Source organism: Channa argus, chromosome 21 (assembly GCF_033026475.1).
Source record: "Channa argus isolate prfri chromosome 21, Channa argus male v1.0, whole genome shotgun sequence".
NCBI lineage: Eukaryota > Metazoa > Chordata > Actinopteri > Anabantiformes > Channidae > Channa > Channa argus.
In genome coordinates, this window is record NC_090217.1 from 8,450,435 (window position 1) to 8,476,505 (window position 26,071).

Here is a 26,071-nt window from a genome sequence, read left to right on the forward strand (position 1 = left end):
TTCTACAACCTGTTTCTCCTTTCTGTGTTTATCTTCACTCACTTTTTTCCCAACAACTCGGGCCTTTATCCTGCAGGACATTCACCTCTTTGTGGCTGCCCTCCCCGGTGCCTGCAATAAATTCTAGGAGCAGTTGGAAACACAAACATGCACAAGCCGAGGGCAAGCGGCGTAGTTGTGATAGATCCCGTCCTTGCCACCACCACCTCTTTCTCAGCTTTTCTTTCAAACAAGGGTTCACTGTGTGTGAGAATGCATCACAGGGTCTCACTTCAGCTCTCCTCTTACATGTTTACCTCCGTCACAGGTATATTTTGCATGCCTCCAGTTGTTTTGCCAGTCAGCATTGTGTGCCTGTTAATTGTATAATTTGAGACTCCTCCAGCAGACATAAACCATTGTTGTGACTCTAGTAGGTTTTGGGGAATATGTGATTGCAGTATTTGCGCTAGGCTATAAGGAAGGTTAGTTATTAGAATGTGAAACCCTTAATATAAAGTAGCTACTGCCCTGCTTGAACAAAAGGTATAAATGTCTAATGGTATTGTATCTCTACGTCCAGTGAGATGATACACTCTCTAAACCAAGAAATTGAACCAAAGGACTGTTCACATCTGGACTTTTGATTACTTTGCAATGGGAAAATTCTCACACATCATCAACCTCGATCAGCAGATCTGTAAAGTATGCAACAATTTTTCCTCTTCCTCTTCAAAAGAAGGAAGCCCCTCTCCACGGCTAACTCTATGCCAAAGTGCTGAGCCAGTGGAAAAATCCAACGTCTGTTCAAGAAACAAAGTGGTGTAGAAAGATCAGTTAACCAAAGGAAGCAATATTCATACAGTGTGTCTTCACTGTTGCGGACCTGCTTGTGTAATTAGACATCTTCATGTTTTCCACTTGCCTCGTCTCGAGAGGCACATGATCGTTGTCGTTCCATTTCCACCACCGTCACATTGCATGTATATTAAAAGAAATGTTTTCGAAATAATCAATAAATTCTCTGTGTAGTGATTTTTTTTTTCCATTCCCTTCGGCTTCTCCATAGTGCACTGTTACCTAATCAGCTCACAGCAGTTTGTTATCTAAAAACTGTGATAAGATGCAGAGTCTGCAACTAAGTTCCTCTCTTGGTTAGATCACCCGACACAGTCAAACTATGCCAGTTGCTAGACAGTGAACCTCCACTAAACCTGCAATTATTTGTCAAGCTATCTTTTCTCATGGTGTGTAAAGCTCTATCCCAATAATTAAAGTTCTATGTTGGGATGAGCACACACAATCACAGCTTCTTTCTTGTGTATTCTTGTGTATTCTCAATAAATGCTCCAATGTGGCAACACTTTTGCAGAACTGTTTGAATTTTCTTAGAAAAAATTAGTCAAATGTGTTTTTAAATCAGTGCAAAAAACCAAAACATTACCCTAAAGGCAACATCCTCTTTTGGGGGAGTTTTAGCGTGCTTCATCATTAATGCTTACTCAGACAGCATGAACAACACATTAGCATGCATAAAGGCTAATGACACTTGACATTAACTGTAGTTCACAAGGTGCTTGGGAGCATGTGACAAATTTCCACCAAGAAACTGAGTCAACAGCAAGAGCTGTGAAGGAAAATTACAAGTCTTCCCTATTTAAAAACTCTCAGTAAGGCTATGGCTCTGTGAACGTTTGAGTATTTGCTAGGATGTAATTTCCTTTTGAATAAAGCATCAGGATTAATTGAAGTTCATCTTCTGAGATTACTGCTCCGCTCTTGGTTTTTAGATATATGTAGTCTTTTTATTTTGAGGATTAAATAATGCACTGTCTCCATCAACAAGTCAAAAGACCAAACAGCTCTCAGATTGTTGTGTATACAGCAAATAAGCCCTTTGTGTGGGGGTTTCATCATCTTGCTCACTTGTGGAGTTCCAAAGTGTTTAAATGGATTGAAGTAGAGATTAAGTGGCTTCAAGTGAACAAACAGGCTCTGATAACGCAAGACAGAATTCCAGTCTGTCTGTCATGTTTAGATAAAGAAACAGTAGCGAGATACTTTCTTTTAACAGTTTGTGTTGCACTGAAATTACAGATCTATAATGTAATACAATATATTTTTAGGAGCTACTTGATCAAATAGAAGAAGTTTGTTTTGCTAAAATATTACATTTATGACCTTAAATTCTTGATATTATTGAATGAGTAACTGGGAGAGTGAGACTTTTCCATTTGAAAAGACAGGGTCACTAAAGTAAAAAGGTATCACTTCTATCTGGAATTACAGAAACAAAGAATGGGTATCTTGCCTCAGAAATCAATCATCAGCTGTGTACAAACAGCAGCTACAGAGAGAACTTTAACCTGCACTATTACTCAGGGCTTGTTCACTCTTGACACTTGAAATGACCTCCCTAAATTTCCTATGTTTCTACACTTTTTCTAAGCTTTGCTGGAAAGCAAATGTGTGTGTTCTCTCAAAAGCCAGACTATTCCTTTAACAATATGATATGTAAATCTATGACTTTCCTGCTTTTCAAGTCATCTAATCTGCTGTACTTGTTAGATATTATACTGTTCTAAGTTATTTAAATTCATGACCTGACAATAATTTTCTGAGAATTTGAGTCTATGCTTGCATTCTTAGCATTAGATTCTTGTTTGTGCTCTGCTTTCTGCAGCATCTGCAGACGTTAGGGGGGGAAGATACACAGACCGATGCACAAAGATAAGTAGAGAAAGACAGAGAAATGGGCGGCAACAGTGTCACATTTGAGGGACATCTGTTCAGGGTTTGCCAAACACAAAATACTGCAGGCTGCCAATCAGGAAGCCACCAAAACCACCGAGAGCAAACTGGAAAAATGGCAGACGTAAAAATAAGTCTTGTCTCAACATCAGCACTACAGGGGTTGTAGTCCTGTGCAGCCAAGCCTGTCTGCCAAATAGCTCACAGTAGGCTTGTGGTACTCTTGAATGTACAGGAAAAACATCAGCAGTGATGGTCTGCTGTTCATCTGAAGTTTTAGATTATGAAAACTGACAGCTTAAAAAAAAGTGTGAAGGGCGTGTCTGTTGGGGGGGTGGAGTAGCATGGCTGACACCCAGACATAACCGATTGAATCTAATCGATAGCTGCTTTTGTAAACACTGATCACAATTCTACTTAGTATTTATGTCAAATCTTGAATATTTTTCTTAGGACAATAAATCAGAACAAAAAATTAGATTAGATTACAAAATACAGGCTAAAATATCTATTTTCTTGTGGGCATGTTGTTCACAGTAAAAGAAGTACCCATTAGATGTGATAGGAGGTGATGTCTATCCATTATTTTTTAATTATATGTATGCATCTTGGCTGATTGTTCCTCTTTGTTTTTCAGTCGAATCACATAGACAGAAGACCAAAAGTTTGCACAAGTCAACCCAAGGAACCTAAATTTTTCTTTCCCGTGTCTGTTTCAGTTTCGTCCTCTTACTTTTCAAATAGCTTTTCCCTGAAACATTTTCCAAGTTTGAGAATCCACACAGATGTAAACATGTTGAGCTTTTCCCATTCACAGATGAGAAGAGGTAAATGCTTCTGTTTACTGAGGGATGTTGTGTTAATGATAAATCCCAGTGTGTTGAGACAGCAGGTGTATTGCACTGAGGTTTGACCTCAACCAGGGTTGTTTTCTGTTTATCATCTACCACTAGCTTGCCTTTTTCACCTGGGGTCCATCACGTAGTCATAAGACTTTTTTGGTCAAAAAAGAAAGAGAGAGAGAGAGAGAATTTTTCACCTTGACTGAAAAGTGCTTAAGCACATATTTAATATTTTTTCTATTTGTAATCTATTATCAATGTGCACTTTGTGCAGCATAAATATATCTAGGGGAAAGGAAAATGCAGAGCTAGACTTCTGCTTACATTTTAATGCAAAGTACTTTATTGCATTTCACTGACTAAGAACATAGAGGGTGATTGTTAAGTGTGTAACTCCTTCTCAACAGGAGTTCAGGATAGCAAAGAATACAGGCATTGAATCCGAAGAGAAAAAGAAAAAATGCGCTACGTCATGGAAAGAATGACGTCAGGTTTAATTAGGCGCCTAGGGAAGAGCGTAGCTTAAGTGCATTTCAAACAGCGGACACGATGAAGAAGTCGGTTTTCAGTGCGTCCTTTTTACAGGCTGCATCATCTGATAGGGGAACTGTTGAATAATCCTGTTATTATAAAGAGACAAGGGAGCAAAGAGGGAGTACGAGGAGATCATGACGTAACAGTTTCCATAGGCGACTGATATGCTGGCTAAGCCAATGAGAATCCACATCAGTGGCCCGTACCCATCCTCCTTTTGACGTGCATCACACGTCCCCAGCGATGTTGTGACAGAAGGGAACTGACCAAGGCGAGATGATTCGCCTCAGCACACTTCCGCCTTCGTCATACCTTCTTTCTTACATACGTTACAGAATCTGAACAATTTGACATGTGGGCTGTTGTGTCCCACGCTGTGTCCAGTATCGTGTGGGTTCCTTACAGTCTTCGTATAGGCATGTGGTCTTGGTCAGCACCTGCTCCATGAATGAATGCGGTATCACTGGGTACATTGGCTGTTGAGTATTATTTAGATGGCACAGCTGTGCGCATGTGCCCTGTGGTTTCCGGTCTAGTGCGCTTTGTTTTTTTTAATGCGGTCCAGTGGGATGGGAACTATCTTGACAGTTGAGTTGGGAGAGCTCGGTTGTGGTTGTGACAGCGCGGTGGGCGGGATTTTACCTCAGATCAGGGGAGAGAGTCTAGTCTTTGGTGAGACTGAGGGGGAGTTAAAGAGAGGAAGGGACCCGGGGCGCTCTTCAGAGAACGGAGTAAGTATTTTGGTTAAAAATATGCTGTGGTAGCGCGACAGAATGTCGCAAGAGATGGGCTGCTTCCATGTGCTGTAGACGCTGCATAGCAAACTCTGAGCAGTTAAGTCTTTGTTTTTTGTGCAGTGATAAACGAGGGCCAGCCACTGGTGGGTTGCTGCTCTGGGTAGTTAGCTTTTATACCAAGCTAACATTGTTAGCTTCCAGTATATCTTGGTATAGATGGTGACACTGGGCGTCCTGTTTTCCAACCCAGGTCAACAAGGATGCTGCCGGATTTTCTTTGTTTATGCTCACATTATTCAGACCGGTGCAATGCCCTGGGCTAAGTTTTTCGGCTTGTCAGTTTGTCAAAGTAGCTTTTGTGTATTGGGCTTCTTTACATTCAGCATAAGCTAACGCCTGCGAGCTAGTTGGCTAACACTGGACGCTAGCCTGCACCGTTGTTTTTAACATGGACTACACACGCTACCGTCTCGTGGACAGCACACAGGCGTCAGGACGCTGAGTCCCACCGTATCGAGTCTGCACGTGAAAGGACGCTCAGCACGGGATATATGGACCTCTGTTATCAACCTGACAGCCTTGCCTGTTTTTAATCCTATGGTGCAGATCCCAGGGTTGCATCGCGGTGCGTTTTAGGACTTGTCATTCAGTCCGTTTCACGTTGTCGGACACTGTCAGTGCGCTAACGTTAGTGGGAACAGTTAGAGTTCCTGTCAACCGGCCCGAGGCGGTAACGGTAGGTAATCTCCGAGCGGGGACTCTAAGCTGCGGTTCCTCACGGACCCTTCGAGGATCTCGAGAAAGCACCCAGAAATCGACATGGAAGTAATTTTGTCGTCTGTCTGTCACCACAGTGTGGGATCAAGTAAATATGTAGTTGGACGCGTGTTCAGTGATGTCCCGTAGCGTCTCCCATGCAGCCCACAATGAAACATACATTCGGCGAATTTTATTAAACTAGCCGGTGTTGTGTCGACTTGCGTTAATCCGTTTCTGTTACCTTACCCTAACCCTAGTTAAAACAAATAAAAAATAAATCTCTTTTCGTTCCCTTGCATGAACCTGGTGAATTTCAACCAAGCCCCAATCACAAGCTCAGAGGACACATCTGCTATTCCGCACCGCTTCTGTCTTATTAATTCACACCAAAATGTAATAGAGGGAACCTGACAGTTTTATTAGCGCATTCTGTAACGCTTTTCAATGGGATGAGTAGCACTGTCGGGCAAATCCGTGAACGCAGTGTTCCGCTTTGAATTACCATACCGGTTACCTTATAACGGTAATGGAGCTCGTGTTTCCTAAGCAGCTACTTGCATGTACATTATAACGTTACGCTCTTGACCTTGATGGACAATGTAACATAGTTTCTCGCTCTCTGACATTACCTACAAGTTTCCAGACTAATGTAGAGTGCAGCCACTGTGCACCTTTTGGTGTCTAGTTGAAGGGATCACTTCTTATCCAATTAAACAGCCCCGGGCTTGCTGCAGAGCCAGCACTGTCTTCCTGTGTTTGTACAAGGCATGTGATCCTACTGTGTTTTGCAAGCAGCATTATTATTTTTTTTTAATATCCAAATGCATTATATTTAGTTTGTGTTTAAAGTTTATAGACTATGAGTCAATAGCACAATGTGTGCCAGTTAGCTCAAATAGCTATCTGTAGACATATTACATAATACTGTATAATGGCAATTAAGCACCTCCATTGCCAAGTGTTATGAAGAGTACTTTGTTACAAAGTATATGTTTGATGAAAAGACAGTTTCAGTTTACAAAGATGTGTCTTCATTTTCTAAAGCTGACTAAATAGAAAAAAATATTTGGTGGCATTTCATTCCACCTGTGTAGCTCAGCATGCAGAGCTTTAGTTTGTTTAATGATCGACTTAAACCATCAGTAATACAATCGCTTGCAGTGTTTAAGCCCTTTGAACTCAGACTGTTGCTGTCACTCAACAATGACAAAAATATCCTATCTTTTCCTTTGCTGTAGCATGCGTTTTTAGTTTTTATGCTGATAATTAACAGCCCTGCTTGTCCCAGGTATAGGATATGAGTCAGTAGTTAGTTGTTATTGTTTTGTGAAAGTTGTGGAAAATGGTTCTATCTCAAAGGTGAAATCACGACCTTCTTGGCTGTGTGAGACAGCTGGATTGTTTTTGCTACTTACAGTTTTAGACCAACAAGCTTGTAAGGCTACAGCTCCAGAGTTTCCTTCTTTGTGCAGCACACATTTGTCTCACTAACGACATGGGAGAGTATGTGATTTCTACTAATTTAACATCATAGTTTGCTATTAAAAAAAATTAGAGCTCACTGTAGCCACTGACTGATGTACTGTAAAGTAATGCAGTTTATGGAATATACCTTATTCTGCCCCTTTGCCTGTCAAATCCAACCCTAACTTATAATTTATCATGGTCTGTACTCAAGTCAATTACAAACATAATTAAGAATCGATAAGTGAAGAAAAAATAAAAAATAAAGCCTAGTTTGTTCTCTTTTCAGTCTTTATATCTCAGTAACATACTGTATCAACTGCCTGCTAGAAAGCATTATTTTGGAGAGCAAGCCACTCTCGGTCATTAATCTAAGGTGACATTGAGCCTCATGTAAACTGGCATGGAAAGCTAAATATAGTTTGGTTTTGTATCATTAAGTGCAGCGTATTCACAGTACTATTTACATATGATGGTGTTCAGCTTATCTATCTTTTACTGTGTCTGGATTGTAAAACTCTGGTTATTCCAAGTGCCATTATTCCATGTCGAGGTTTTAGGTTACTGGAGTTTATTCAAATCTGCCCTAACAATATAGTAGTAAAAATGACACAGGTGTGACTAAAATTATTTTTTTGTTAGCTTTAAATTTGCTTTACAGTAAATTCATAGTTGTAGTGAGACTAAGGGGGGTAGAACTAAAAAAGTGGTAAAACTAACTGGATGAAATCTAGCCTCCTGAAAATAGTAAGACACATGCTGCGAAAGATCATGAATTAGTCATCAAAACAGCTAGAAGCTCAAACTGTGTTACAAGTCAGTCTACCAGCCATTTATGTTAGTTCTGGCATTTCTGAAAAGCTTGTGGGCTCTGAAGTTTGACATGCCACATATCAAAAATAATTTTTTACATAAGTCCATTTTAAGTAAAATTTAGACATTTTTTGTGTGTGTTTTCCAAATCTGTATGGAATGGAAAATAATCTCCATATAAACCCAATATCCTATCTATCTATCTGTTACAGATACACACATATACACATACACACGCACATCTATATCAATCTATCTATATGTGTAATAAAACCATACAGTGTTGTCGTCAAAGTGGTTACACTGTGTAACTGATTACACTAATGTCATCTTATCCTCACGTTCAAACATTTTGTGGAAGTTAATTGCGAGTGGGAAAGCCCAGTGATTATCTTGTCATACTAGTATGTTCAACGAGTTTTCATAAAATCTAACTTCCCAGAATAATAATGAAAACATCTTGGTGACATTATTTAAATGACATCAAATAATAACACTTATATTCCTGATTATATTCAGACCTTTAAAATCTCTGGTTTCTTGTCTTCAGAACACATTTTTCATCATCTACAGACTGAAAACATACTGAGATTTGTTTTTGTAATTGTTATTACAGAGGGCTCTAAATAACAATGAATATACAATGAATGTTTTACTGAGTGAAATAATGGATGGTAGATTGAATCCCTCTTAGTACAGGTATCTAATGTGCATTGAAATGTTAAGCAGTCTAAAATGTATAATGACATAGTCTTTGAGAAAGTAAACACATTAACAGTACTTGTTTTGGCCTCCTTACACAACCTGGACATGACATAACCTTAGCAACCTTATTCATTTCAAACTTATTTTACTTAATCGTATTTTTCTATAACAACAATTTGTACATGATATATATGTGCCTAAACCAGCCAATTATTTCCTACCACTTGCTTGGGTGAAGTGTGCTTAATGCTCAACATTAGTGCATCCTGGAATTGAAATAGTAAGGACAGCATCATCATACTGTGGCAGGAAATGGCACAGCGGCAGGACCTCAGGCCGCTGAGCTGCTATTTAGAATCACGTATAACAAAGAACACAGAGAGCTTCTCATCTTCAAAGTGGCTCATTCAGAGATGTTTTATTTTGGAATATTTTCCATCCCATCGAGGCTGAGGACTCTTTAATGGTTAAATGAAACCATCCCTTTTAGGTTTCATACATCTGAATGGCAAATATATGTTAGTAGCCAGGATTTAGACATGCAGTTACATTATTAAAAGCAAAATGGTTGCAGCAGAGTAGAGTTACAATAATATAGACAAATTCTGGGTTTTTCATGGTATTGACAATACCATGTGTTTAATAATACAAATTGGACAAACCTAATTATTATTTGGAGTCTAAAATATCTTTAGTACCTTTGGTCCTTCAGAAGAAATCAGTTTTAATGCTGTGAACAGTCTTTCAGCATTAATTAACCCAAGAGCAGGACTGTCTGTCGGCACTTAGCAGTGTGTTGATATTATTGAGCGAATGGGAATTTAATGATTTCACCATGTGACCTTAATTTATTTACACAGACATCTTCACAATGGTTTTAAGTTGTAATGATGTGAAGAAACATTGGGAAAGTCTAAACTTTGTGACACGTTGCATGGTGCATTCATAAGATGTTTAAATGCTGATAACTTGATAAATGCTGACCTTGGGTTTGCATTCAAAGTCCATGTTTCACACCAGCTGTATTTTTTTGATATCAAGTAACCGTTTCTTGTTTGACTTTTTCCTCTTAGAAAGATATTCTATCCAGTCACCTTCACCTATGTATGCAGAGACTGAATAGGATCTTTACTTGGGCTTGTTTAATTTGTTTACAGCAACTACACATAGATGAAACATTTAATTCCTAGTTTTAAATCCCTGTCAAAATGCTTGGATGGTTGATTTCCACTTTAGAGAGCATTACATGTTTGTCCATACACGAAGCAAGATGAGCTGGAGCTGAAAAGCATGTTGACGGTGACACCTCTGACTGTGTTCTTATGAATTGGCAGCCTGACAGCATTTGAGAGCCATGTAGAGGCTCTAGTCTGTTGGATGAAGTAGCACTCAGCTGTGAGCCATGCAGTACAAGGAGGGCTGGGTGTCTCTGCTTTGTGCCCTCCACATTTACATGGCCTGACCCAGTTCAACAACGGCTAGCGGCGGGGGGAGGGGGCAGTCTGGGGGAAGCTAAAAATACCACCCACCCCTTGCATTAGGCAGCTTCACCGCAGAGGGATCCCTAGAATTGCTCTCCTCTACTTGTATTGAGTTGTTGGCACGTAGAGGTGTACAAACTGCCAGAGGGTTTCCTTATCAAAGAAAGAAAGATGAGTGTATTTCTAAGATGCCACCTCTGTTGTCGTATCCACTATGCCCACCTGCAACAGCCTACTGGCTGTAGGATGTAGTACACAAGTAATGTGTGATAGGAGTCTTAAGTAGATTGCGTAGAGGGGAAATTTGTGACTTGTGAGTCTCCGGTCCTTGGAGGAAATCAGCATATATTCACATTCCTGCTGAGCTACCGTTTGGTCGTTGCTGTCTGAAAAGAGTTAACCTTAGGCCCTGTCACTCAGCCATACCATGCCAGCTGTTGGCTTGGAGATCCAATCACAATGATTTTCCACTGTTGTGACATGTGACCTGTTCCGCAACCTGAAACTGTCGCAGCACAGCAAATGTTGGCACTTCCTTCATCTTGGCGTTGTTGCTGCTCGCCGGATTAAGGTGTGTGAATGTGGGAGAGGGTTCATAGAGTAAGACATGAAGGCAGGGAATTACATTCATTACTATAGACTACTGCACATGTGCTTTGGCCATGTGGTGCCCAAGGTTAAGATAAGTCCTCTAGAGGCCAATTACACATTTGCAAACGGTATGTTTTTGAATGTTCCACTGACTGTCTAAATTCAAAAAAATTGAGACATGGAATTTGGCAAACAGTTTTATTGTTAGTTACAAGAAAATTTTGATTAATTTGATCGAATTTAGAAAAATCTCGAAAAAAAATCTCAAATAACTACTTTTGGCGCAGTTGCCGGGGGGATGACCTTATGCTGTTTTTGCTTTTTCAAAATGTATTTATTAATATTTTAATGTGCCACATAAACTTAGAATAAGGAAGTAGTGAACTATCAGCATCTAGTGTTTGTGTATAGAAACAAAAAAACCACGCACATGATGCTTGAGCAGTATCAACATTTTCATGCATTCATTATTTTTTGTGTTTGTTTAATTTGTCATAAATCGCTAAAATGTGGATTCACATTAAAATAACCAAGGGCTGAATGAAAGAAATAGGACATTTTAAAAACACCAGATATAATAGCTGTGAAAATTTTGAATTTAATGTGACACATTAACTATGATGAATAGCTGCTAAGTGAAAGAGATGTCTTACTTGTTAGTCACTGGGGGTTACCGAGATGATGCTTGACTGAAGACAGTGGATTTACAACTCAGTAGAAGTTGAGCGTCTCAATTTTTGTGTCTTAATATTTGACAAACAAAGAGAGTTTTAACTCACTTAGAGTATGTGTCCTACTTGGAGGATTTTTTTAAAAACCTGGACTGCATCTCTGCCCACACAATTTTTTATGGATATTAGGAAAAATAACATGGGAAAAAATGATAATTGATGCCATATAATGTTAATGGGTAAGACATGCACATGTTGTCATGAAAATTCAGAAATGATTGGACATTTCCCTAAATCTGTTATCAGTACAAGAGGTGCAAAGACGTGTACTTCTTCCTTAAAACAGGCTTTCTGCGATCTCCCACCTCAGTAATACACCCGGACTTGCAATTATGCTGTGCAATAAATAATAAATTCTGTCCTGTTTTCCATGGCAGATGGCTCCAAATAGAATCTCAACATGTGACAGAATAGTTTCCAAGAACCTCAATGGAATAAGCTGCAAGCTTTCATTTGTGCACTGAGCAATAATAAAGACTAAATTTTCTCTCCTTCTGCATCTGTGTCCCAGTTTAAAGTTCTGGCATATTTTTGACTTGTGGGTGTTAGACTGAAGTTGCATGTTTGAAGTAATGTTTGGTATTAAGACATATGAATGGTGCTCTCTCAAACATGTTTTGATCTTTGAGTTGTAGCTAGAAATGCAGAGAGTGAGCAGAGCCTCCCAAGCTGAGAGATAACTGCAGCATTTTTCCAGACAAGGAAAATGTACCTGTTTATTTGCATGGCTGCTTTTGTTTATGGACCAAATGGCTGCATCCAGGATGACTGCAATGCAGGTGACAGTCTAACATGGCTTTTCACCTGAAAGCGTAACATACGGACAAGCTTTGTCCATTCACCAAAGTTCTTTAAAACACCTGCTGTGTTGCAGCCTGTGTGATTGTATTGAAACATTGTGTTCTAGTAGTCTTGTGTTTCCATATATCTGAGCTGCACCAAGACACATTCCTATCAACCCAGCCTTCATGAATGAAACAGCCTCATTGCATTAGGCTGAAAGGACATCAGCCTCTCATTAGAATGGACTCTCCCATGTAGAGCACCATGGAGCTCCCTGATGCCACAGATAGTCTTAATTAGATTAAACAGAAGGCTTTTCCTGATGTAATCAGTCAGTTGGTCCCTGCTGACTACGTTACCCACACGTTACATTGCATGGAAGCTTTTTATTTTTTGTAATGTTAAAGTATTTAATTCTATATAGATTTGCCAGATTTTAAGTTTTAAGCACTTGCTACTCAGTGACTTGAATTACATTAAGGGTAGCTTTTTTCCCCCTTCCTAAATATTAATTGCAGCACCAATTTACACAATACAAGTGTTAAAAAAATGTTTACAACCATCCCCCCTTGTGTAATCATTCCAGGAAATAAGAATGTGCTTGTTTTTTGATCGATAGAATTTTGTCTCGTCAGCAGCTTTATTTCTCATTTTGGTTACACGCCAATAGGGTTCGGTGATCATGCTAAAAAAAATAGCACAGTCTTTTTAATCAGAATTGCGATCTGAATTGTGATTGTTGTTAAATGTGCTGTGAAGTATATTGCACATCAACACACTACTGACTTTGGTAAAAAAATCTTTCTGACATATAAACACTCAGGAATAAAAAAAATCTTGATTTAATAACATACATAATATTGTGACAGGGAGACTCTTGCAACTCGGTTTCACATCAGGCGATGGAGAAAAGATTTCTTGGTCTGTTCAAGGTTTTGAATCTAGCAAGTCAAGCACTCTAATTGGTCAACGTTGTTAGTTATGCATCTTACCGCATATTCACAGCCCTTGGTTTAAAGACAGTTGTGTTGAAATTTTCTGCTCGACAACAGCAAGTTTCATTTTTGCCTGTCAAGAGTTTAAGTCATGGAATTAAGGTTTTGACAGATGATGAGATATGCTATTTGACATTTCAATCAGCTACAGTGAGAATCAGCTAAATGGGAAGCTACTCAATAGATGTTTTCCACATTAAGCTTTGCTGACAACACAGATAACTTGTCACATTCACATACTATAAATTGTACTTAGTGGTTGGACCATAGGTCCATGAAGTTTGACAAAAGAAACGGCATCTTTAGAAAGCTGATGTAATATTTGTATTAAAGAAACAGGGCCATATTCTCAAACTAACTATTTATTTATTTATTATTAATATGCGTAAAGTGACAAGTTTGCATCCCTCATTTTATGATGTTACAAGCTATATGAAGGTATCACAAAGTTTGCAAATATAATTAGGACGATTTAAAATGGAAAAACAAACTACTAGGGTTGAACGTTGCCTAATAATGTCAGATTGCTCACCCTCACATAGCATCAATAGATCAAAATTAGGCTATAGCTGGAGTAATGTACAGGAGCCGAAGTCTTGGTGAAGTTGTGAAAGTAACAATGTTACAATGATTTATTTCTGTGCCTAAACTTGGTATGACCTGCATTTATTCCTGAAACTACTATGTTGACATGGCAAAGCACATGTTAAAGGCCATTTAGGGCCTACACACCAGTATTTGTGTTCCTTATGATCAAACCAGTAATGGGGTGATGACGTTCAAATAAAATGCAGCCAAACACAGTGAGTGAGTCCAAATCCAAAAATGGCAAGTTTCTACTAGATTTGATTTTCTGTGTAACAGAAGTATTGAGTTTGTGTTCCCAGTAGATGAACATTAAAAATGGGAAAACACTACTTTTAAATTCTCTGCAGGAAAATCCCTGGGAGCAGCTCAGAGCAGAGTTATTATTGAATGCTAATGCTCCACTCTCCTCACAATCGGCGAAGCAGAGAGCACACTACCAGTCAAGAATCAAAAGTTATTATGTTATTACAATTCAAGAGTTCAACATCTCTTCAAAAGCCAATGGCTCTAATTACTAATGGATTTTTCTAAGAGCCTCTATGTCTCCATGCTGTTAAATGTGTCAGCAAAAATGTCCATGCTTGTATAGCTGTATAGAGATGGGAAGCCATGATGACTTCAGTGTTTTGTTTTGCGTGTTACACTGAGAAGGAGTAATAACAAAACAATATGCAAAAGGTAACTCTGTTTAGGGAAACTACATAGGTAACGGGATTGTAATGACAGTAAAATATCTTTATGTATGAAAAAAGCATACAGTGTTTTGTAATATAAGCAACACCAAGCTTCCTTAAACATTTTTTGAAAAGCATCTAGTCCCCTGCTCAGCTTTTACGTTTTAAAATTTTATTCTTTTTATCTCTTTTCTTTGCAAATATTCATTGTAAAGTAATTTTGAGAATAAAAATAAGGATGAAAAATCATCACACACCAACTTGGCGTGTCAAAGCATGTAAAACAAACCTTTTAATGAAGTCTTCCCAAATATCAGACGCTCGTCATTGGGCAAACAGTAAATGTGTGGGAAACTGTGCTGTACTAAGACTTGGCGGTATCAATAACTTCTTTATTAAATTTATTTTTTTATGTTTCCTTTTCTCTTTCAGATCTGGATATATGGTGATTTCCGGCTCTGTGGGTGATCCTCAGTCACCATGAAAGAGTAGGAACTCAGCTCTCCAAGGAAATGGCTTGTTTTATACTATCCCTACCCTTTTACCTGGCGTATGCCTGCACCTACCTGTGACGGACGTGTCATCTGTTCATGGGAACTAAAGCTGTGTTTGCACTCTAGAGGATTTAAGCTTTCCCTGGACAACTTTTTCTTCTTACCCCTGCTTTCAAGTCAAAGCAGCAACATCTTGCAATAGAGTGAGGAGGCACTGAGACAATGGCGAAAAACTCATACAGTGGGGTGAAGAACTCCATGGTTGAGGCCAACCACGATGGAGAGTTTGGCTGCACGCTCAAAGAACTACGCTCCCTCATGGAACTGAGAGGCGCTGAGGCGCTAGGAAAAATTGAGGAATCTTACGGGGATATTCAAGGACTCTGCAACCGATTAAAAACCTCACCTGTAGATGGTAGAGTAACACTTCTGCTACATTCCACACAATGTTATTTAACTAGATCAAAGACAGGATGTTTTCACTACAGTGCTGATTTGCTGATAGCAAGTGCTGCTGGAATGCTAATGTGGTGTGCACATAGTTTAGGAGGCATTACTTTGGCCATGTCAATGTAATGCCACTTTGTGGATACCTTGACATCACTTCCTAGGAAAACTCATATGCCAGACAGGTGGCCAGGCAGGCTGGCTCTGACCTGGGCCAGTCCTGCTCTATTTCAGTGCCAGTGGAAATGTCCCTTACACCCTCCCTCTCTCTCTTTTCACCTCTGTGTATCTGTGTGTTCGTGTCTGTGTGTCTCTGTGCTTAGGCTTCAGACAGACCAGCTGTCTGCTTGGGCACAGCACCAGACTTCAGGCAGCCCCACATGTGGCGGAAAAAACTGGAGGCCCTAAGACTGGGTAGAAATTACTTGAACTTGTTAGAGGAGGAGTGAGTTCATCCTTTGAATAGCTCCTTTGTGTCACTTTTTCACCACCAAACTATTCCCCATGTTGATAAGATCATGCTAATGGTAATTTCCAGTTACATTTGATGTAGAACCCCAAGCCGTGGTGTTTGATAGTACTTCCATGTTTCTACTTTTCCTCTGTCTCAGTTTGACTCTCTATAGACAGTCGGCCTAATCGCCAGTATGACCTTGACTGAACTCTTACGGGAGGGGATTTTCAGTTTGATCCCAGATTAAAACTGCACCACATATTCACTGTAGCAGCCACAGTCCTCTGTATGCAGTGTTTCAAAGCGTGAAGAAAATATCCTAACCAAACAAAATACTGTAAGGCACTATGCTGTTAATAGCATAAAGCTCTGATTCCCAAACAAGTTCTTTACTGTTTAAATTCTTGTCCCTTATTTATTGACTGTATAATATGTGGAGAACATACGGGGTCTCTTTTGCTCAATATATGTTATATAGGCCATTAAGCAAATGTTTGAACTGTCAAAAAAATGGTTAAATAGGAATTTAGCTTTTTGGAGAAAACATCAGATTAGAGTATTCCAAAAATGCTTGTGGCTCTGTCAAATTAATAACCGCTGAATCCTGTCATTCACGATTCAACAACTTTATTGATCCCATAAAGGTGTGGGCAGAGGAGCGCTAGGCCTCTTAAGCATTTGAGTACATTAGGTCCAGTGTCTTCTCCCCCCTGGTTTGAAAATCCACATACTGTGTGATGGTGGGGAGGGTTGCATCATTCAAGTCACCTGTGATCATAAACGAGGTGTCCGGATGTCTGGTCTGGAGTCTGGCTGCGACCAAGTGTATGATGTCACATGCTCCGTTTGAGAAGGCAGAGGGAGGAATATAGACTGCCATCAATATGGTGTGTGAGACTCTCTGGGCATATAGTAAGGACGGAGGCCCACCGCCAACAGTTCAGTGTCCGGGCAACAGACTCTTTCACAGTGACATGACCAGTATGACACCGCCTGTTGTTGATGTACATGACCAGGTCCCCTGCTTTCCGCTTTCCGCTTTCCTCTCTCCTCCAATCCCCCTGCTCTGTACTGAAGCCGTCAATACTGATGCATGTTGGGCATACTGTCCTGCAGCCATGTGTGAAACACATTAGTCTACACTCTCTCGAGAGAGCGATTTCCTTTCTTTACCATTGGAGTCAACACGTCCACCTTTTTCTCCAGAGACCTCACGTTGCCCATAATCGCGCTTTTGAATCTTCTGACCCTCTCTCCTCTGTTTTCTTTTCAATCCCTCCGCTTTTTACCAGCTCTATGACTTCTCGCCGTTTTCCTCCTGATTTCGAAAGCAAAATTTTATTTCACGGTGCCAGTCTACTGCAGCCCAATCAGCTGTTCCCGTCTGTAAACAAATGAGCGTGCCCCAGCTCTATACAGCTGTCGTGCGCTGGTCACAGCTTGAAGCATAAAAAGTTACGCGATGATATAAACAAATATAAAACCTCATTAATTCCACCAGGTGAGCAGGGGTCAGCATAGGCAATGAGCATACACACAGCTTCCTGTGTAGATTTAAATTTCAGACACCTTTCAGTCATGGCCAGCAATAATATCTTCTGATGTTGTTCACTGTCCATTGCATCATTAAAAGCACAAGGTGGTTAATATTGGAGTGACTATAAGAAAATTCACTTGCAGAAAACTAAATTATTTCTAGACTTCTAATAACAAATCCTCTATCAACTAACTTGCTACAGTTTTTCTTTTTTTTTTCTTGACTAGGTCTATATTTTGTAGCACTGTTCCACAACCAAGTTTTTATACTTAAAGTTTCAATCAGCTCATTCGTCATTGGCTTGGGAAATTAAGCCATCATTTAAGATTATAAAAGCTTGACAATTGAAAAGGGATTTCTAATTAGCTCGTTGGTCATTTCTCCAACCCCTTAATCCAATCCTTTACTAATCCTCCATATTTCCAAGCTCTTTTCTTCCATCCTGAGAGGTTTGACTAAACGTAACAGTTCCAGCTGTGCTTGAATGTAACACTCTACATATACTAGTTTTCAGAGTCTAAGACCTAAAAGCGTGGCCTATTTGGATTAGGCCAAATCCTTCATTGCACTGCCACTGCAGTTTTCTATGCTACCAACTAAGGCTTGCAATCTGTAAAATCACTTAATTTATTTAGTTTTTTAAATTATTTGGTTGTGATTCAAATTGACTTTTGTAATTAACATGCCTATGCTCTTTGAAAATAGTTAATTATGTTCACTGCACAATGTGCTCTCTAAATTGTAACACTGAACACTGACAAAAGCCTATTCAGATATTCCATTTGTCTATTTGACAAATGTAAACCATTAACCCAGCCATGGTGCTGCAGAGTAATTAAATAAAAGGTGAAGTCTGAAGGGGATTAATCGCAAATAGAAAAGAGCAACAAAACAAAAGTACAGGGTTTTAACCAGATGTACAGGCATGTGTTCCAGTTGCGCTTGTATGATGTAGTTCTCAAACAAACTTTATTCACCACTTTTGTTATGGGAAGAGAGCTCACCTATACCTTTAGCTCTAGTAGTCAGTCTGATCTTGTTTACAAGTTTATATCCTCTTTGCATGCATATTTTTCTCTATTACTCCCTCTTCTCAGTAAATAACTGCAATGAAATAACTTCCAGTTAAGTTTTAGTTTTTTGTCTCCCTTGGTCTTTGTTTGTATCTGATGTTTTGTAGTCGCACCGTCGATATGCATACGAAGAGACAACTCCACTGCGTTTTCACTGCGTGTTTTGTGGGGCTTGAAAATTACACTAGTGCCCAGTCTCCAGTCGCTAGTCACCAGGGTTACCTTGCCTTGGGTTTAAAGATAACACATTATTAACTTAATGCCTACATCATGTATTTGGGACATAGCATATATCCATATCACATTGTCTGGATTTTACTGGTATATTCCTTCCTGTAACAAGAAAACAGACACTTTGCTGCCAATCCACAGTCAACAAAGTTTGCATCCCCTTATATGCCATTTCAGGGTTAAGGAACCAAAAGAAGAAATTTGAAAATCGGTAAACTTTCCCTTTTTACGTTTTACTGTTTACAGAGCTTTTAGGTTTGTATATAATGTAGGTCCTAATGAGTAATGTGAAGTGTAGGATCCATTAAGCCTTCTTTCCACATTTAGGAAGTTTAATGATGAGCTTAGACCAAATAGAAACCAAAATAATGGGTAGGCAGAGCTGTCAGACTTGTTACTGGTATGTCTCATATCAAGAGATGCAATGCTGCTTATATGGGTTGTACTTATTTTTCATAGTCTTCCTTGAGGAGTGAGGATATCTGAGCCTTGGCTGCATCAGTCGTGACCATTTGTTCTTTTAAACCCCCCCAGCTGTGTGTAAGCGAAATGTTGATCACTGGCGTACTGTTATAATAATATTCCTGCTATTTCTCAGCATGGAATATCACAGCTTAGGGTCAGATTTGAGCGTTATTGTCCAAACTGTTCCCACTAGACTGCAGTTGTTTTTTTTTTCCTTGGCGCCCAAATCACGAGAAATGTAAGAGGAGTGGTTTGGTCAGCTGGAGCATTCAGAAATGCTTTTAAAAAAACTTGGGAGCTGGGTTTTTGCATGTTTGGAGTTAAAAACAACAAGTGCCACTGTTGTCTTTTATATTGAAAATTAAATCACATTTTCGGATCTATGCTCAGCAGAAATTCTTTACTCTTGTAGGTATCCAGTGTTTCATGACTTACCATTTTTTCTCTTCCACAGTTATTCCCTGATGACTCTTATTTTAGTGTAGTCAAATATTTGGGTTCCAAACATTTGGGTTCTATTGATCCTATTTATTGACTGTGGATAGTGAGGCTTCCACAAGTGGACTGCAATTCACAAAAGCTGACAGGTTTTCTGTATCTGTCATTCCAGACACCGCACCTCCTCATTCAATAGGTTAGGGCTAGTTTTCTCATTGTAACTCGGTGCCTGGTGTAGCTTGTCTTTATGTCTGAATTTAAAAAGATGGGGTTATATGGGCTTGTGCCAGTTAGTGGATGTAACACATATTCAGATGTGTGTCTGTGTGCTGTGCTATTTAGTAGGAACCACAGTGGTATGTTAATCTACTTGTAATAATCTCTGGCCTGAAAACTCTGATTTGTCCGCACGGTTTCTTGTGTTTCTTTGTATTTGTAAGATGACTGAGGTTGCCAGGTTGTTCTTCACACTCCTTAGAAGAAACCATTGAGGTATTTAGCAACAACTGCATGTAAAAACTATACTTTTACTGTGGTTTGGAAGGTAAACCACTATATCATTAAGTGGTAATACTAGTGCCACAAAAGACACATACTGTAGTCTGTTTCCTGTTGTGAAATTGCACGAATTGCATTTTAGTAGTAGAATGTTCATGCTGTTATGACACAGTAACACTGCTGATGCACTCGTTAAGTATTGTTAAGCAGCTGCTTATTACCACAGAATCTGCTATGTGCACCAACAGCCAAATGCCCTGATTACTTAGAAATGAGAAAGTTTTGAAAGTCATTGTGAATGGTTGTCTTTATGTGTCTCTCTGTGTTTACCCTGAGAGGGACTGGAGAGCAGGGTCCAGGGTGTACCCCGGCTCTCGCCCAATGACAGCTGGGATACGCTCCAGTGCCCCCTCAACCCCACGCAGTTTAAGTGGTTATAGATGATGGATGGAGATTAATTGAATCCTTTCATTTAATCATCCTGGTTACACTGAACTGAGGGTATGATCATATTTACATACCCTGTCTTGGAATGAATCTTACAGCAATGCAAACACTTTTGATTTGTACGGTATTTGTATGTTGGAGAAATGTAAAGACATTTTTGAGATTTAAGCTGTATAGGAGTTCATCCAGTTAAAAGGTTTAGGGTTATTTTGTGGGGCTCACAGTGTAGGATTATCTTGACTCCTCTCTAATGTCTAAACTGACAGTACTCTGAGGGGTGGGCTGGGGACAAGCAGCCAAATTAAACGGTTAATGATTAGCTGCTTGACTTGAGGGACTCTGGGCACTAAAATGATGTGAGGGGCTGGGCCAAGGCCACCCTATTTTCTGTTTGTGCATATAATGGAAGGACAAAGTGTTGATCGTCCTCCGTCACTTGTATTTATTGCTTTAATGCAAGAGGAAAATGTGTAAAATTGAATGAGGTATTAGCTGTCAGCATGTTTTCATTAGAGGCATAGAGAATCAAAGCAGACGGTGAGAGACGGCTAGGGAGCAGCAACAGGCAGCTATATAGAATAAACCCAGTTGCCTTTTTTATGTGGCGGGTGGTGAGTCATCTCACATCGCTTTTAGAAAGACGTGTTAGTGTTAGGTTGTAATGTCAATTAAACGTGTAAAGAGTGATGTGGGATTATTAATATTTATTTATTTTTTCAATAATGAAATGGACCAAACCTTGTTCAAAGTGAGCACTGGGCAGAAAAGATGGAATGGAGACCATTCTTTAATTAAACTAGATCTTAACCAACTATGCTTAAAGAATCACTTCTAATCACTTCATTTAGAATTAAAGTGTAATTCCACTAATATATTTATAGCATTGTTACATAGCAATGTTAGTAAACAGTTCTGCATAGTGAGAGCCAACAAGGACAAAGCAGATTGCAATGCCATTCAACAAAGTGATTAGTTAGGTAGCCAATTGAAAATGAATAACCCCCAACCCCTAATTTACAGCAAAAGCTGTAAATTAATTTAAGGAAGTAAGGCTACGCCATTTTTCCTCAAAATGTAGTGGAGTAAAAGTATTGAAATATTCCAGTAGTGTGTAGGGAACCTCAAAACAGTACTTGAGTACATATACTTAATTATTAACCACCTCTGAATGTAGGTTATTTGTGTTTTGGAGCAGCACATAAGCCACTTGAAAACCTAAGGAAAACCAAACAACTTTTAAGCAATAATTTTTCACTCTTGAATACAACCAATTATGTGTGGTTACGTTTTAAAATACATTTTCTATTACAGTTGATGCTTGTAGTATTTAATGTATTGTTATTCCAGTGCTCTAAGGTTGCACAACATTGTAGTGAAAGGAAGAAATGATCGAGACACTCAAGTTTTGTGTTGCAGGAATTCAAGGTATTAAAGTTTTGTTTGACAAATTCCACTGACCGTTTACAAGCTGTTCAGTAGTTGGCCAGTCTTTGTCATTTTACCTTCGCACAGCAAAATCTGTTTATTTGCTTGAAATAACCAGAATTTGTCTACAGTCTCCGTGATCCGTGATCAGATTAACCATGTACCTTACAGTGTTGTTGTCACTGCTCAGGCTTATTATCCAAATGTGATGTCATGATTTGCATTGTACCTCTAGTCTGCGTGTGTCCGTCTCTCTCTGTGTCCTTGTATTAACCTTACTGATTCTTTGCCCTGTTAAGTTGTTGCTATTCCCTGTGCAAATTCCCTTGAGCTGTCTGTAGCTCCCTCTTTATTAGTTTCAGTCCTTGCACCCTCACACCTGACCCCCACCCACCCCTCATCTGCCTGTCAATAGCAGTTTCACACAGTCACTCTTCCCTGGCCTCCAGTTCTGCTCCACCTCCTCTCTGCCGCACACACAAACACACACACACGCACACACAGACAGCTTTATCCACGCTGCACAGCAACCCACGCACAGTCGGCATGAATAGAACTGAAAAACTGCATCATGCATTATCATCATCAAATGTGTGAAGAATATACAGTATGTCTGTGCCTTGAATGTAGAGGCATCTGAATGGGTGGCTGCAGCATGCTCTTGGCACATAGATGAATGGGACTCAACCAAGCCAACCCGTCACATAATATGTCAGAAAGTTTACTCTGTAACAGATGTAGTATGCTTAGACACCTGTGAGTCTGAAGATGATTCAACCTCGCTGGTCAGGCAATCCTTGTATGTAAAAAGGCAGCGTATTGGATTAGATATTATCCTACTGTTCTCACATTCTCTGGCTTGTATGAAAGAGGGGAAAATGTTGGACATGCGCAAAATGTGTCATTGTTGTCGCCACAGTCTCCTGTTAAAAATGCAGATTCCCTTTGGGTATCATGTCTTCGAAGTCCCAGTGAAGTGTGTGTGTGTGTGTGTGTGTGTGTGTGTGTGTGTGTGTGTGTGTGTGTGTGTGTGTGTGTGTGTGTGTGTGTGTGTGTGTGTGTGTGTGTGTGTGTGTGTGTGTGTGTGTGTGTGTGTGTGTGTGTGTGTGTGTGTGTGTGTGTGTGTGTGTGTGGCTCCCTTGCTAAGAAATGCTGTAAATGTCTACACTAATAAATACTCAAATGTGTGGCACAATATTTAAAGCTGTCTTTCTGTGATGTGAATATCTCCAAATGTAGTTTAATGTTGCATTCCAAAAATCCGATAAATTAAATTGCTTTTGTCCTCTTCTGTTTCTCTTCCCAGGTCTAAGCGGACAGCCTGCAGACATTGAAAAGCGGAAAACGGTGTTTGGGCAAAATTTTATACCACCCAAAAAGCCCAAAACTTTCTTACAGTTAGTATGGGAAGCGCTACAGGATGTCACACTGATTATCCTAGAAGTGGCAGCTATAGTTTCTCTAGCCCTTTCTTTTTATAAACCTCCAGATGCTCAAAGAGAATGTAAGCAACAGCACTTCATTACAGTCCTCTTCCATAGTCTTTGTTATTCATTAACATACCTCCATGTATCATACTGTTTATGTAGCCTATTTGTTTGGGTTTTTGAATGCCCTTTTTCAGTATCTACTTCATTTGTTATGGTAAGAATGAAACACCCGCTTAGTGTTTTATACTGAATGTATTGGTCTTGGTTTGTGTGTATCCGTTTTCCTCATAGGAAAATGTGTTAAGCTGAATGAGTATGATGTGATAGTTGTTGGTGATTTATGTTTTCTTTTGTATTAAGATTTGCCCCTGTCCCTCTGCAGACTGTGGGAAGGCTGCTGGTGGCGTGGAAGATGAAAATGAGTCAGAAGCAGGCTGGATCGAGGGTGCCGCCATTCTTCTTTCAGTTACCTGTGTGGTGGTGGTAACTGCATTCAATGACTGGAGCAAAGAGAAGCAGTTTAGGGGCCTCCAGAGCCGCATTGAGCAGGAACAGAAATTTAGCGTTGTTCGTGGAGGACAAATTATCCAAATTCCAGTTGCTGAGATTGTGGTGGGCGACATTGCACAAATAAAATATGGTAAGAGAAGATTGCCCACAGTGGCACAGATGTAATATAATAAAGTGGTAAAATGGATAAAATATAAATCTGTTCATTTAGATTGCTTAGCATAATTGTCGTTATATAATACAAGATTTTTGTACAAGTAATACTACAGTTTTTTTTTTTTTTTTTTTTTGCACTCTTTAAAAGTAAAGTTTTAATTTTGTTTCAGGTGACCTTTTGCCTGCTGATGGAGTCCTCATCCAAGGCAATGACTTGAAGATTGATGAGAGCTCACTCACAGGGGAGTCGGACCATGTCAAGAAAACACAAGAAAAAGATCCAATGCTGTTGTCAGGTAACATGAATACTCTATTTTATTTTTGGTTATAGACATTCATTACCATGCTGTGGTAATATATAAGAAATTATCTGTAATTCTTTTAGAGGTCTGATTAAACTGATTAAGCTGGGTAAAATTAAATGATACAATCCACATCATCTTTAAACTCTGGCTTTCTGCGAGTTTAGACTCTTATTAAATTTAAATGTCAGGTAACCTTTGTGCAGTTTGATTATATTAAACTGCAATACATTTTTAAAATTTGATCACATGCACATAGAGGTCAAGGAGGAAAACTTATCCAATAATAGTTTAAAAAATAATTCTAGTAATTAAAACAAAATCATTCATAAAGTGGCCTGATTCCTAAATCAATATTTGATCCACTGTCCTCAGCATTGTTAGACACCTTGTAGGTGCTTTATCGTGACTGCAATAGAGAAATCCTCACCAGTGAATTATCATTGTACTGCACTGTAGACTGCATCTCATCATATAATGGTGTTATGCATAATGGTGTTTAATATTTAATTTCCACCAATAATCTTTGTACAAAATAGAAACCAATTCTGCTTACATCTGTTAAGCACAGCTGAAACCTGAAATCTGATTTTTCAGGGTAAGTTTTGATTGCACACAAATGAGCCATTGCAACTAAATATTGAATATGAACCACCCTGCCCCAGAATTCACAAGTATTCAGTGTAGTACAGAACTCCATTTGTGATGAGAATTTGCTAATCCTTTAAAAGATAAGTCTCTGTGAATTCATTGTTGTGATGTTGATATTGTGTGATATTGTTGTAGCATGATGAGAAATTGGATTTGGTTTGAAAGGGACCATGGCATCATAGTTCTGCTCAGTGTAATTAATTCACACAGTATCTCCTACATGTAAAGCTACAGTATAATAATTTCAGTTTTGCCATAGAGAACGGCTATACAAAGCCCATTCAGTATGTGTTTATGTGACAGATAGCTTTGTTTTTAGTCCTCTACTCAGTTACCCAGTATAAGTGTATAAGGGCCCTGGAGACACCTCTTGTTTAGGTTATCTGGCTAATTTCCAAGAAAAGGGAGTGCTCCCTGTGTTACGTGTACATTATGGCATTATACATTATTCTGTGGTTATGTGGATCAAGTGAATATACAAATGATTTAGTCAGATACTGTACATACCCTTTCCTTTCCCTCCACTACTGACTGACAGTTGTGTTTTCCTCCTCTGTTTTAAAGGAACCCATGTAATGGAAGGCTCAGGGAAAATGGTGGTCACTGCCATAGGTGTCAACTCTCAAACTGGAATTATCTTCACTTTACTTGGTGTTGGAGAGGACGATGACGACGATGAAGATGAGAAGAAAAAGGAGAAGGAGGAGAAGAAGAAACAGAAAAAAAGTTAGTGGCCTTCTTTTTACAATTCTGTGCCCAGCCTGCAAGTGGATTTTTTTTATTTTGAAGATTTTATCATCTTCACTGCAGACCCTTAATTTATGGAAATTGAAAAAGCTAAACATGTGCAGAAAAGTGGTAGCAGTATTGCATGAAAACTAAGAACACAGGTTTGCCTACTTTAATGCTAATGTTAGCTGAACTAGCCATACAATGCTGGCCTAGTATCATAATCATAAAACATTAAATATGACAAAGTACTGCTTGATAGTGTTCTTTGAACATGTTGTCTAATAGTGACAGTAGAACTGTCTGTCTGGGGAAAAAATCTTTTCTTTCTTTCATTTAAATTTGGTGTTTTTTTTT

The 26,071-nt window shown here is 39.2% G+C and overlaps 1 protein-coding gene across 5 annotated transcripts in view; it reads left to right on the forward strand.

Annotated features, from left to right (window-relative positions):
- The first annotated feature begins 4,684 nt into the window (after nucleotides 1-4,684).
- Nucleotides 4,685-26,071, forward strand: part of atp2b1a (ATPase plasma membrane Ca2+ transporting 1a) — a 36,067-nt gene continuing 14,680 nt past the window's right edge. For 3 of the 5 annotated variants that reach the window (XM_067490970.1, XM_067490972.1, XM_067490974.1), the window contains exons 1-6: nucleotides 4,685-4,837; nucleotides 14,860-15,336; nucleotides 23,243-23,440; nucleotides 23,749-24,006; nucleotides 24,203-24,328; nucleotides 25,550-25,711. In XM_067490970.1, the coding sequence (XP_067347071.1) occupies nucleotides 15,144-15,336; nucleotides 23,243-23,440; nucleotides 23,749-24,006; nucleotides 24,203-24,328; nucleotides 25,550-25,711 (937 nt within the window). In that variant the 5' untranslated portion in view covers nucleotides 4,685-4,837; nucleotides 14,860-15,143. Of the gene's footprint in view, nucleotides 4,838-4,921; nucleotides 4,940-14,859; nucleotides 15,337-23,242; nucleotides 23,441-23,726; nucleotides 24,007-24,202; nucleotides 24,329-25,549; nucleotides 25,712-26,071 lie in introns of those variants that run through there. The other 2 variants (XM_067490971.1, XM_067490975.1) reach the window with 2 other exon arrangements.